Source organism: Myodes glareolus, chromosome 20 (assembly GCF_982192425.1).
Source record: "Myodes glareolus chromosome 20, mMyoGla1.1, whole genome shotgun sequence".
NCBI classification, from domain to species: Eukaryota; Metazoa; Chordata; class Mammalia; order Rodentia; family Cricetidae; genus Myodes; species Myodes glareolus.
This window is the reverse complement of record NC_142045.1, coordinates 33,422,459-33,435,110: the sequence shown is the minus strand read 5'-3', so window position 1 is coordinate 33,435,110 and position 12,652 is coordinate 33,422,459. Positions and strand designations below refer to the sequence as shown.

General features: G+C 46.6%; 1 protein-coding gene across 1 annotated transcript in view; it reads right to left on the bottom strand.

Annotated features, from left to right (window-relative positions):
* The window catches only part of Setd7 (SET domain containing 7, histone lysine methyltransferase), a 46,663-nt gene that overhangs the window by 10,274 nt on the left and 23,737 nt on the right, over nt 1-12,652 (bottom strand). The window contains exons 4-6 of the mRNA XM_048424509.3: nt 9,032-9,221; nt 5,346-5,427; nt 2,122-2,239 (exon numbers count right to left, since the gene is read on the bottom strand). Coding sequence (XP_048280466.3) covers nt 2,122-2,239; nt 5,346-5,427; nt 9,032-9,221 — 390 coding nt within the window. The remainder of the gene's footprint in view (nt 1-2,121; nt 2,240-5,345; nt 5,428-9,031; nt 9,222-12,652) is intronic.

Sequence of the window (12,652 nt, the reverse complement as noted above, 5' to 3'; positions counted from 1 at the left end):
AGGTGGCTAGCAGGACCTGAACGTCACTGGGTGTGAGGGGACATGAGTCATTACAGCAGAGATGCTAGCCTTGCATCTCACTGCATCTGTGACCTTGGGCAAACAGTTTCCCCTTTCTAGGTTTCCATTTCCTCATCTACAAGATGTTTGAGGGATGAAGAATGGGTTTAATATTTAAAAATCCAGACTGCTTCCAAATTCAAAACTTTTTGAGGCTGATAGACAATTGGAAGAAGCCACACCTGACTTCATGACAGGTCACAGGCAAAATGCTGACACAATAAAAAAAATATAAAAAATATATAACTGCCTCCCAACTCTGTACACAGGAAACACTAATATAAAGATGCAAATATTTAAAAACCCTGGATTCCTAACATTCTGGTCCCAAGCACTTCAGATAAGGGGTGCTCCACCCGTAATACACCCTTACCCCAAAGTCACCCTTCCCCGATGACTGTCTTGGGCTTTCTGGAGGGCTGGGGAAGTATGGCCACCTGTGTGGATGCCATCTGCTCCACCTGACTCTATTTTGTTGTCTTTTGCCTGCCCAGTTGCTGTGAATGTGTGACTAATCGGAACATTTTGTGGAACGCTCCCTTATTATCCCCAGGAATCAGTGACAAAGTGGAGACCCAAACGCGAGATGACAGTCACGAGCCTGAGCCCCGTGCATGCGTCAGCGACCATGAGGGGGCTCAAGGATTGTGCTGGAGGCTGCAGACTAAACAGACCCTGAAGAGTCAGCTACAAGGCGAATAAACTTAACCAGGGCCATCTACGGAGTTCTAAAATATACCAGACTGGGTCTTAAAGGCAAGAGGTGGTGTGTGTGTCATAAATATGTGTGGGAGGCCAGAGGACAACGTCAGTTGTTTGCTTCTTTGTTTTCCCTCCTTCCTTTCATTCTTTTTTTTGGTTGTTGTTGTTTTTTCTTTTTTGAAACAGAGCTTCTCTGTATACTCTTGCCTCTCCTGGTACCTTTCCATCTCTTACTTTAATGCCTACAGTATCTCCTCAAATCCTTCTCTCTCTCTCTCTCTCTCTCTCTCTCTCTCTCTCTCTCTCTCTCTCTCTCTTAGATAGGCCCTTCATCAATACAGCCCAGGCTTGCCTGGGATTCACAATTCTCCTGCCTCAGCCTCATAAATGCTTGGTTTATGGGTGCGCACTTTACCTGGCACACCTTCATGATTCTGAGAACAGATGATGGGCGGATTGAAAAGAACTCATTTTCAGGTGTTGAGGCGCCAATGGGGACACTGCTGTGCAATGGGGACACTGCTGTGCAATGGTCACACTTCTGTGCAATGGGGACACTGCTGTGCAGTAGTCAAGGACACTTGGCTCATTCGCTCCTCATGCTTTGCCATCCCCAGTGCTAAGATTACAGGCATCCACTGCCATATTCTGCCTTGTTAAACTTTTAGCTTTTGAGTTTGGATTGCTTTCTTTTTTTCACTAAAACACTTTCTAGCAAAACAGAGCCTGTCATTGCGTTAACAAAAAATAGGGAACTTTCCTAAAAAAAAAAAAAAAGGCATTGGGTGTGGTCTAGAGGAAATCTGCAGCTGTAGTATCACCCGGCTTCCTTCCTTCTTCCTTCCTTCTTTCCTCCTTCCTTCCTTCCTTCCCTCCCTTCTTCCTTCCTTCCTTCCTTCCCTCCTCCTTCCTCCTTCCTTCCTTCCTTCCCTTCTTCCTTCCTTCCTCCTTCCTTCCTTCCCTCCCTTCTTCCTTCCTTCTCCATTCCTTCCTTCCCTCCCTTCTTCCTTCCTTCCTTCCTTCTTTCCTTCCTTCCCTCCCTTCTTCCTCCCTCCCTCCCCCCTCTCTCTTTCTTCCTTCCTTTCCTTTTTTTTTAAAAAAAGGATTTATTTATTTACTTATTTCTTATGTATACAGTGTTCAGTCTGCACACCAGAAGAGGGCACCAGATGTCAGTATAGATGGTTGTGAGCCACTGTGTGGTGCTGGTGATTGAACTCAGGACCTCAGCGTTCTTCACCTCCGAGCCATCTCTCTGGCCCCACCATTCCGCTTTCTATCAGATTGTTGTGAACCATGACAGTGGATTTACTGAAGCCCTTTCATCAATTAGGTTGATGTTCACATCTTCCCACTCACCTCTTGGTGTGTAATTCGGACGCCATTATAAAAAGACATAACAGTATTGGGTCCCACTGCTACCTTGGAAAACAGTCCTTCTCCGGCACTGGAGATGAGAGAGTCAGCAACATAAACCCTAAACAAACAACAAATAAAACTGTGAGGTTTTCAGTGTGATGTGCCACTCTTGATACCAATCACTGAAACTCCATTATGGTTATTCATATGAATATGAGAACCATACGAATCCCAAATGACAGTTTCCGATTATTCAACAAAGGAGACAGGGTGAGAAATTAAACCACACTAAGTTAGCAGCAGTAATGGAGGAAATATCTTTCATCTCTTTAAGAGTTGTATTCAAAATGAACTCCACCCACCTCCCTCAGACTTGCTCTGGCCAGTGACAAGCAGGAACTTCTTCATCTTTTTTCCCTCCCAAAATAGAGTTTCTCTGTGTAGCCCTGGCTGTTCTGGAACTCTCTATATATGATAGGGGAGTTCAGCCAATCACATTCTGTCCGTGGGGCGTGTTGCCCTAAGGCAAAAATTTACCTATATACCTGGCGGATGCACTTCCCCTTGCTCTCTCGCTTGGCTCCTACGTTCCGGACGGACCGTTGGGATTCTGGTGTAAGTTTTCCTTCTGTTTATTAAAGTATCTTTTGTATTAAGCTAGTCTGGTGGATCATTAATTACCGATCGACCTTGCCCCTTCATATATAGACCAGATTGACCTCAAACTCACAGCATCTGCCTCCTGCTTCTGTCTCCCAAGTGTTGGGATTAAAGGTGTGAGCCACTGGTCCTGGTGACAACCACTTAGTAATAACTAGGGACTTCTAATCCTCCTGCTTCCATCTCCTAAGTGCCCAAGTTTATGTGGTGTTGGAGATCAAACCCAGGGCTTTGTGAACGCTAGGCATACATTCTACCGACCGAGCTACACCCCCAGGCCTCAAATGATGTCTTCTTCAGGACTGGAGATGGGGACTCTTCCACAGGATTTGGGTTTGATTCCCAGCACCCACATGGCATCTCACAACCATTTGTAACGTCAGTTCCAGGGATCTTATAGCTGGATCTCATGGGAGCATGCCCTTCCTTTCTGAAGGTTCTAGCTTGTGTCAAGTTGACACACAAACCAGCCAGCACAGTACTTGATAGACCTTTCTGAAAAAGAAACTAATGTTTATAGCTAATGACAAGAGAACATTTCCCAAAGTTTACTAACATTGTGCTCAAATTTCTCAAAGCCAGAACACAGAGGAAGACTATTATTTAGTTAAATGCCAAGATGGGGTGTTTACACAAAAAGTGACAATGAGCTATATCCAACAAGCATTTCCCAACAAAGGGGTAAGCTAACTCCAGGTCAAATCTGACAGTTCATTTTTGTTGATAAAGTTTTATTGAGATACGGCTGCTTTCCCCAGTTTAAGACGGTGTCTGGCTGCTGCAGTGCTCAGAGGTGGAGCTGATGCTGTGCAATAGACCACACAGGGCCTGCAAGCGTCCACATTGTTACTTGGTGTTCTTTCACGGAAAACCACTCCTAAACACTACTTTATAAGAGAAGCACTCTTGGCTGTGGAACAGAGGGAGTAAGAGCTATGTCCTACCAACAAATCTTTCATTTTCCCATTTCTCCGTGCACTGTGATAGATGGCCCTGTTAGGAGGTGGGCGCCTGTAATTTTGGCTTATTTTATGGCCTGGAAATCTGAATTATTGCTTCCAGTTCTGCTCCTTTCCTGTGGCAGAATGATACATGTCACCCTTTTGCCAGGTGACCTCACGATGTGACACTTCGTTTGGTGCAGATGGGGCATGCATCCCATCCTGCTGACTTTGACAGCAGAGTGTGGAGGAGGGCCCCTGCTGCCGGGTGTCAGGTGTTAAGAGACACGGTGAGTTTTGCCAGTCTCTTTCAGTTTTCATGGTCTCCCAGAAAAGAATATATCCTGGGGGGCTGTTGTTCCTTTAGTCAGAGTCTTGGAATGAAGAGATGTGAAACAGACCTGAACCCGACTTGAATCCTGCAGCCCAGCCTAGTCCGGCTGAGCCTGGTGAAGCCCAAGCAAAAAATGGTTGAACCTAAGCCAACCCACAGAACCATGGGTCTAATACAGAATGCCGACCTCTGTAAACAGCTAAGCGGTTGGAGAGTATTGTTCTGCAGGATCTCACCACAGACTAGACTAATAGATGGATACAGTTGGTCCTGGTGTTTTGGGGTGAACACAGAAGCCAGTCTGCTACCACTGGCCCTGGGCTAGGATCTCTTGTCAAAAAACCAGAACATTTTCTCCCTGCCTGTGGCACTGTGGGATCAGCGCGGTCACTTCTACCAGGAAGAGGCTTGCTTCTCTGACTGGAGCAGAAAGTAAACAAGAGGTAAGTCACACCCTCAGGGGCTGTCCTTACTTCCTCAGCAGACCAGCCGAGGGTAAGCCACGCCCCGGGGGCTGTCCTTACTTCCTCAGCAGACCAGTCGAGGGTAAGCCACGCCCCGAGGGCTGTCCTTACTTCCTCAGCAGACCAGCTGAGGACAATAAAGAGAATTTTGGGTATTGAGAATCCACGGTAGAGGGCAGTCTTCCTCATAGGTTAGGTATGGAATGAACAGACCTGACATGGAGGGATGCTTTTATGCTTGCTATTACTGCCATTGCTTCTATCCTGTCTTCCCTTAAGTTGCTTTATGTTCCAAGGGTCGTACCGGAGGTGTAGGCTAGGCTTGAAAGAGCGTGGATTGCTCCCCTAGAGGACTGCATCATCAAGAACCCCGATAGCGCCTGGAAGATGGATCACTGGGCAAAAAAAACACCCGCTTCCGAGCCTGACCTAAGGCTGCGCCTTTCCAGAGAGGGCGGAAGGAAAGAACTGATCTCTAAAGCTGTTCTCTGGTTTCTTCATGTATGCTTCCCCAATCCCCAGAGTCCCAGAAAGGGTGTGACCGTCTGAATCAACACTTTACTGAGAGAGTTCTTTCTAGAATGAGACATGAACCTGCTTGATAGAGTAGAGACCTTCTGTGAACAGCCTTAATATAAGAATATCATTAGTCTTCCTCAGAACACACACATACTTACTTGGAAGTGTGCCAAGGAAAAGTACTCATTATGGAGGGGCTTGCTGGGCTTGAGCAGGAGCCCAGCCTGAGCCGCGAGCCACAGAAGCTTAAGGGTGCCCACCACCGGGGCATAAACGGCGCGATGAAAGCCACAAGGAAAGAGTTACCTCTCGGACTCATAAGGGTCTGGAAGGAGGGCATCACTGGAGATGCAGGAGGAAGTCGATTTATCAAAGTGGTACATGGAACCTGAAAGGCAAACCAGCACGTCAGGTGAGGTGCAGAGCCCGGGAGGATATGCAGAGGTGGCTCCCCAGTGACGATGAACCAAACAACCACAGGTGTCACTCTGGTTCTACCAGCCAGAGTAGCTAAAACGGCATTTGCCAGCTTTAGTCTTTGATGGTGTTCTCAAATCCTGCCCTTTTTTTCCTTATCCTTGGTGAGATAGGATCTTACCAAGTTGCTTGGCCTGGTTTTGTGCTTGAGATCCCCTTGCCTCAAGCTTCTGAGGCAGGGATTACAGGCCCACACTTATCAGGCCTTGCTAGTTAAGTGTTCATGTATAGCCACCAGATTTAATTATTTTTTTCCTTCCTTCCTTCCTTCCTTCCTTCCTTCCTTCCTTCCTTCCTTCTTTCCTTCCTTTCTTAATAAAACTTTCTTCTTTTTTTCAGATTTATTTATTATGCCTGCATGTATGCCTGCACACCAGAAGAAGGCACCAGATCTCATTATAGATGATTGTGAGCCACCATGTGGTTGCTGGGAGTTGAACTCAGGACCTCTGGAAGAACAGCCAGTGCTCTTAACCTCTGAGCCATCTCTCAGATTTAATTCTTAAGATTCCTGTTTGTTGATTTTTCCTTTATTCAAATTTCTTAAAAGTCTGTTTCTGTAGTTAAAACTTTAAGCAAAACATGTTGTAGCAGAATGTTCAGATTTCTCTGGTCGGAGCAAACTGGATATTGGTTTTTAAATTTCTTTGAGGATTTCTTCATCCCAGACAGTCTGTAAAATGTACAGCAGAGCCCAGCAGTTGGCTCCTTCCCTGAGAGTAAATTTCAGCCTCACAGAATTATGGAGACAATGTCGCTCTCCATGCTGCCTTAAGAGTCCTTGGGCTTCCATCCTGGCGGCTCAGAATTTGGTCAGTAATCAGTCTTGAAGACAGGGTAGGCGACAGTCCTAGAATTGCTGTCTGGTGACCTTGGTGGGTCCTCACAGGGCACAAGGGATGGAGGGTTCTCTGAGTGTTCATGAACAAGGAAACAAGATCTGGAGCCAGAAAGTGAACTCTTGCATGGTCAGTCATTCCCCACCAGCATCCCTAACAATCCATCAATTGGCTCTTCAGTAGTCACCATGGTTACCAGGCCCCCTTTCTGCCTTTTCAAATACAGCAGAAACCTAAACGGATGCCTCAAACCTAAGTTAGAAAATGGTCCAAATAAGCCTGCCACTGCCTAGGAAATAGACCATTTCAGTATTTTAAAAGGAGAAAATTCAGTGGAGAAACTTGGTTATAGAGGAGACGGAAGAGTCGCGAAGCCAAGCGGAGAGCCAGGAGGAATCGAGAAGTGGCAAGAGCAGGAAGCCTCTGACCTACTAAGCTGGGGATGGGAGTGCAGTGGGTGGCGCCTTCTTCCTGGGCTCCAGATTGCATCTGTGGCCAGCAGCCTCTCCAGGGCTTAAACAAACTTAAACAAACTCAGAAGCCTGGGGAAAGGAACAGGTGCCTGTACCAGGAGCAGGCAGAGGAGTACAGGGATAGTGTGATGGCTTCTCTTGGTTGTCAATTAGCCTACATCTGGAATTAGCCAAAACCCACGTGGCTAGGTGCACCTGCGAGGGATTCTTTTCTTTCTTCTGTTCTTGTCTTTCTTTCTTTTTTCTCTCTTTCTTTCTTTTTTTTTTTTTTGAGACAGGATGTTTCTATGTGTAGCTTTGACTGTCCTGGAACTCATCCTGTAGACCAGGCCTCGAACTCATAGAGATCACAGAGAACAGCAAGGGTTTTATTTTAGATTTAATTTTTTTTTTAAAAAAAGAGAACTTCATTTTGGGCTTACATGAATTAATTTATACACGTGTGGAGGTGTATCTGTGTGTTGGTATGAAAGTCAGTGATATTGTGAGTGAGGATTACCTTGAGGGTTTTCTCCCCAGGTTCCATTCATTTTGGTTGTTTATTTATTTTTATTTTATTTTGAGACAGGGTTTCTCTGTGTAGCCATAGCCATCCTATCTCTCTCTCTCTCTCTCTCTCTCTCTCTCTCTCTCTCTGTAGGTTAGGCTGGCCTCAAACTCTGAGAGCTGTCTGCCTCTGCCTCTCAAGTGGGATTGAAGGCGTGCACCACCACAGGTCGGCCACCTTGTTTTTTTGGGACAGGGTCTCTCAGCCTGGAGCTGGCCACCAAGCTCCAGGGGTCTGTCTGTGTGCACCTCTCCAGTGCCATGTGGCTTTTGTGCACAGGTTCTAGAGACTGAACTCTGGTCTTTAAGCTGAGGTGGCAAGCGTTTTATCGACGAAGCTATCTCTCTAGGAATAACTGTAAGTACACAGGAAAGTACAAAGGAAGAAAGACGGTTCCCACTGTTTCCTCTAATGCTAACTTTTAAGAAGAGTTTTACATTTACCTAGTGTGTGTGTGTATTTGTACACATGCGGTACAAACTGCACCTGTTACGCATACATGCATGCTCTCTCTCTCTCTGATGAATGTGTGAGGTCAGAGCACAGCTTTCAGGAGTTGACTCTCTTCACTTGCTATGTGGGTCCCTGAGTCTAAACTCCAGATCATCAACCTTTGAAGCAAACTCCTACAGCCACAGAGGAATCTCTGGCTTAATCAGCTATACAGTTTATCCAGATCTTGAAGTCTGCCTGATTTGATTCTTTTTTTTTAATATTTATTTATTATGTATACAATATTCTGTCTGTATGTCTGCAGGCCAAAGGAGGGCACCAGACGTCATTACAGATGGTTGTGAGCCACCATGTGGTTGCTGGGAATTGAACTCAGGACCTTTGGAAGAGCAGGCAATGCTCTTAACCACTGAGCCATCTCTACAGCCCCTGATTTGATTCTTTAATAACACAAAAACCACGGCTCCGTGTTTTAGAGACACAGTCATCTGAAGCTGGTTGAACTGCCCGCCATTTCTTAGTCCTGCACCTTCTTAGAGTCACCTGTAGACACCTTCTTGTGGTATTTCTCAGCGTGTCCCTCTGAAGTACATGCTGTGCTTTCTCTGTCATGTGTACTGGGCTTTCTCGCTGGGCTTTCTCACATGACTTGCAACATAAGTGGGGGAAAGTTCCAGGGTGAGGCTTTGGGAGGCACCTCTTGTATCTGTTTGCTCTGATACATCTGTGATCCACTGTGAGAAAACATTGCCTAAAGCGGTCTCAATGCCTTCAGACTAGGTCCTAGCCTAAGACACAGAGCAGCCTAGACCAGCCGAACCTGGAGACATAGCAGACTGACTTATGGCTGCTGTGGTAAACAGGGACGGACCGAGAAGCCTGTTTGTTTTTCTTTTTTTTTTCTTTGTGTGTGTGTGTGTGTGTGTGTGTGTGTGTGTGTGAAAAACTGACTGACACTCATTAAAGTGGGGTCCCCAGAGAAAAAAAGAAACTTCTTTGTAGGGTGATAGTGGCGCACACCGTAAAATGTCAGCATTCGGGAGGCGAGGCAGGTGGGTCTCTGTGAGTTCAAGGCCAGCCTGGTCTACAGAGTGAGTTCCAGGACAGCCTGGGCTACACAAAACCAAATCAAACAAAACAAAAAACCCAAACCACCACCACTACCACCAACTTCTTCAACCTGCCACCCACTGGACAACTTACTTCCAGATGTCACTTCAAAGTGTGGCCTTCCTTCTTCGGTGGCCATGAGGGTGGCCAGTTTCCCTTCGATCATCTCTCCATCAATAAACTTTCCGTAGAGCGCAGTCCTCTGATCAGGGTAGACATAGGCTATCTTCTCTCCAGTCATCTCCCCATCTTCATTGACTTCCCCGACCAGGCTGCCCCCATCCTGGTGGGAGAAACCGAAGCCCAGAGGTGTTATACAAAGTGTCCATCTGTAGGGTGTGAGTTCAGAAAGTTTCTTTTCTGCACCCGCCCCCAACTTAAGAACCCCGCCCCTGACAATAACAGGGTTAGAACCTAGAACTTCTGACAAGAATCAGAGCTCTTCATGTCTCTGCAGACAGCCTGTCAGCCACATGTAGATACACTTCTGGAATGTTCTATGCTCAGGGACATGCATGCCTCCTTCAGAGTAGGAGACATACTCAGTTATGGTCACACTCGCTTGGTGTGTTATCTAAGAAACAAACACATTACACTCAGAACAGGTTTGCAAACATTTAAGGGAGATATAATTAAGCACATACCTGTAATATGTTAAGAGAAATATATTATGGCACAAATATATTACAGCGTAACAATATTATAAATATATATTACAGCACACACCTATACACTAGGGAGGCAGAGGCAGGCAGATCTCTGATCTCTGTGAGTTTGAGGATGTCCTGATCTATCCAGGACAGCCAGGACACATAAAGAGATGCAGCCTCAAAACAAACAAACAAACAAACAGACGAACAAACTTCAGTTAAAATGTACTCCCCCCCTTTTTGCAGTACTGGGGTGAACACAGAGCCCAGGACCTTGTAGGTCTTTACTTCTGAGCTAAATCCGTATGCCTTTAAGCATACTTAAGAATTAGTTTGGTCTACTCGAGCAAAAATAGAATTGTCTGTATTTCTAAGCAAAAGACCTTGTCTCTTCCACATCAGTTCTTTCTTCCATCCTTCATCTGTGACTCCCCAGCCTCCCGCCAGGAGAAGGGCCAGCTTTGCTTCATTCCATAGGACTAGTGCCAGAGTAATTCTATGTCCTGGTAAGGGCCAGGGTCACAGCAGGTAACAAACTATATATATAATGTTGTATGTGTGTGCTCCTGTATATGTGCATGTAACTGCATGGGTGAGCGTGTGACATGGTGCGTGTGTAGAGGTCAGAGGACAACTTGCAGAGAAGTCGTTTCTCTCCTTCTCCCACGTGGATCCCAAGGGACCTATCATGTTGCCAGGCTTAGTGGCAGGAGCTTTACCCACAAAGCTACCTCGCGGACACTTTTTCAGTTGAACTAGGCTACTGCAGCATTAGTGTTAATTTCACTTAGGATGCAAGGGATGGGTGGTGCGGGAGAATTGTCCGTATTCTGTCAATCATGTTTTAAATAAACGCTGATTGGCCAGGCAGGAGGTGTAGGTGGGGAAACCAGACAGGAAGTGGAAATGATGCAAGGAGAGCAGGAGAATTCTGGGGAGGAGGAAGTTGATTCCTCCCACTCCTGTCCAGATCACCGAAGCAGCAGGATGTGAGCTGCCCCACATGGCTAAAATAGATCAGAATAATGGGTTAATCAAGATGTGAGAGTTAGCTAATAAGTAGCCTGACCTAATGGGCCAATCAGCTTTATAACTTATAGAAATCTCTGTGTGGTTGATTTTCTCTGGGGCCTGCCGGTTGTGGGGTGCCAGGCGGGGACAGAAAACACAAACAAGCAGGCCCTTCATGTTACAGATGGGTCCCTCTCATGGAAGCCTGGACTGCATAACTTATCCATCTACGTCCTTTGTAGGCTCGCTAAACAATTTGATAGCATGGCACCTCGGGTAGCTTGGCTAACGTCCTCAGCTCAAGTATCTGGGAAGGGCTGCTTGATGCAGGTTGACCCTCAGTGCTGCCTCCTGAGACAGGAATAAGCGGCGTGGCATGCACGTGACATGCACGTGACATGCACGGCTGCACAGCTCACCACAGCCTTGTCATTCTTCCATGGGGAGAAATGATCAAGTCAAGTACATTTCAGAACTTTTGAGGAAAAACACGCAGCATCATTTTTTCACAGGCAGAAGGCACAGCAGGGTGACATTTGTTGCTCGTCGTCCTTCTGAAGTCAATTCTTACTAACATGGTGTAAATAGGGGCGATCTTTCTGTGTGATCTGCCTTTGGGGTGCTGCTGAGCCTCGGCGCACTAGAGCAGGTGTGCCTCTTCCACGCCATAGCTAACAGACGCCCACATTACTGCTTATTTGAAGCAAAAGTCTGTGTGTAGGGCCTCACCTTTTCCCTCAAAAGCTGAACTTATTTCTTTGGACTGACAAAATAGAAATCCTTTGGTTTTCAAAAGGAGTTATGAGTCTTTTAAATTGAAAAAAAAAAGATGCATTGGAAGTTAAAAATCAAACCAAACCAAAGGGCTTACTTAGCGGGACTGCAGGTGACGTCTCTCGGTAGAGAGCTCAGCTAGCATGCACCGCGCCCTGGGTTTGGATCTCAGCACTGCACAATCTGGACGTGGTGGTGGCACCTGTAACCCTAGCACTTAGGATGCAGAGGCAGGGAGATCAGAGGTTCAGGGTTATCCTCAGGTACACAGAGACTCTGAGGCCAGCCTGGGCTACAGAAGACTGTCTCAAAAACCAAAACATCAACAGCAAAACTTTCGTATCTCTAGTTCCTAGAGTGATCCTGTAAGTATACTAAGGAGAATGGTTCTGTTTTCCCTTCTCTTGTTCGCACCGTGTTACAAATACTGCCCAACTACTCTATCAGAAAGCATTGGGTGGAGGCCATGGCCTCGGTCTGCCCACTGGCACCCCTGTCCGAAGGAGTAGTCATTGCGATTCTCTGTTGGGTAGGGATTAACAAGATAAAGGAGTGCTTGGAGTGTCCAGTCTCACTTTTCACTTAACCTCCCCTGGGTCCTAGGCACTGCCCTGTCAATCCCAGGAAGGCCCATGTCCCTCAAGAGAAGCCCCCAGTGCTTCCACAGCAGAAGGGACCGAGAAGCCTGTTGTGGCTTTGGGTTCACACCATGCCTCCAATCCAAAGTTACTGCAAATGAAAACCGGCAATTCAGTCCCTGACACTAATGCCTGTGTCTGTATTGATTCGGACTCCAGAGAGCAGAGGGGTGCAATCTTCCTTTTCCACTGTCATCAGACACCACACTTGAAGCAGGTGCCATCGACTCTTCTGGAAGCTAGTCATTTCCCAAGGCTTCCTTCCCACACTAGAATCTTCCCTTGGTATTTGATAAGACCACAGGATAGCATGTTGCTATAGCGGCTGATGGGTGGTCCACGCTCTAGTGACTGGCCCCCGCCCGTGTGCCTGCAGCAGTACAAATTGTACTCAGGGGACTATAAAAAAAAAAAAAACGAGACAAGAACATAAAGGTGGGAACTGACATGTTGGGGGCATCTGGGGGGACTGGAAAGCTGAGTTAGAGGTGCATATGATGGATCCGTGTTTATGAAATTGTCAGGAGCCCGAAAAACCCTCTGAAAACCGTTATTGTACATCTGGGTTTCAAAATTTGGCTCCACTCGGTGAGATGAAGGCAGGAAATGGTCTCAGTGTACCTTCGGTCTCATCACAGGGC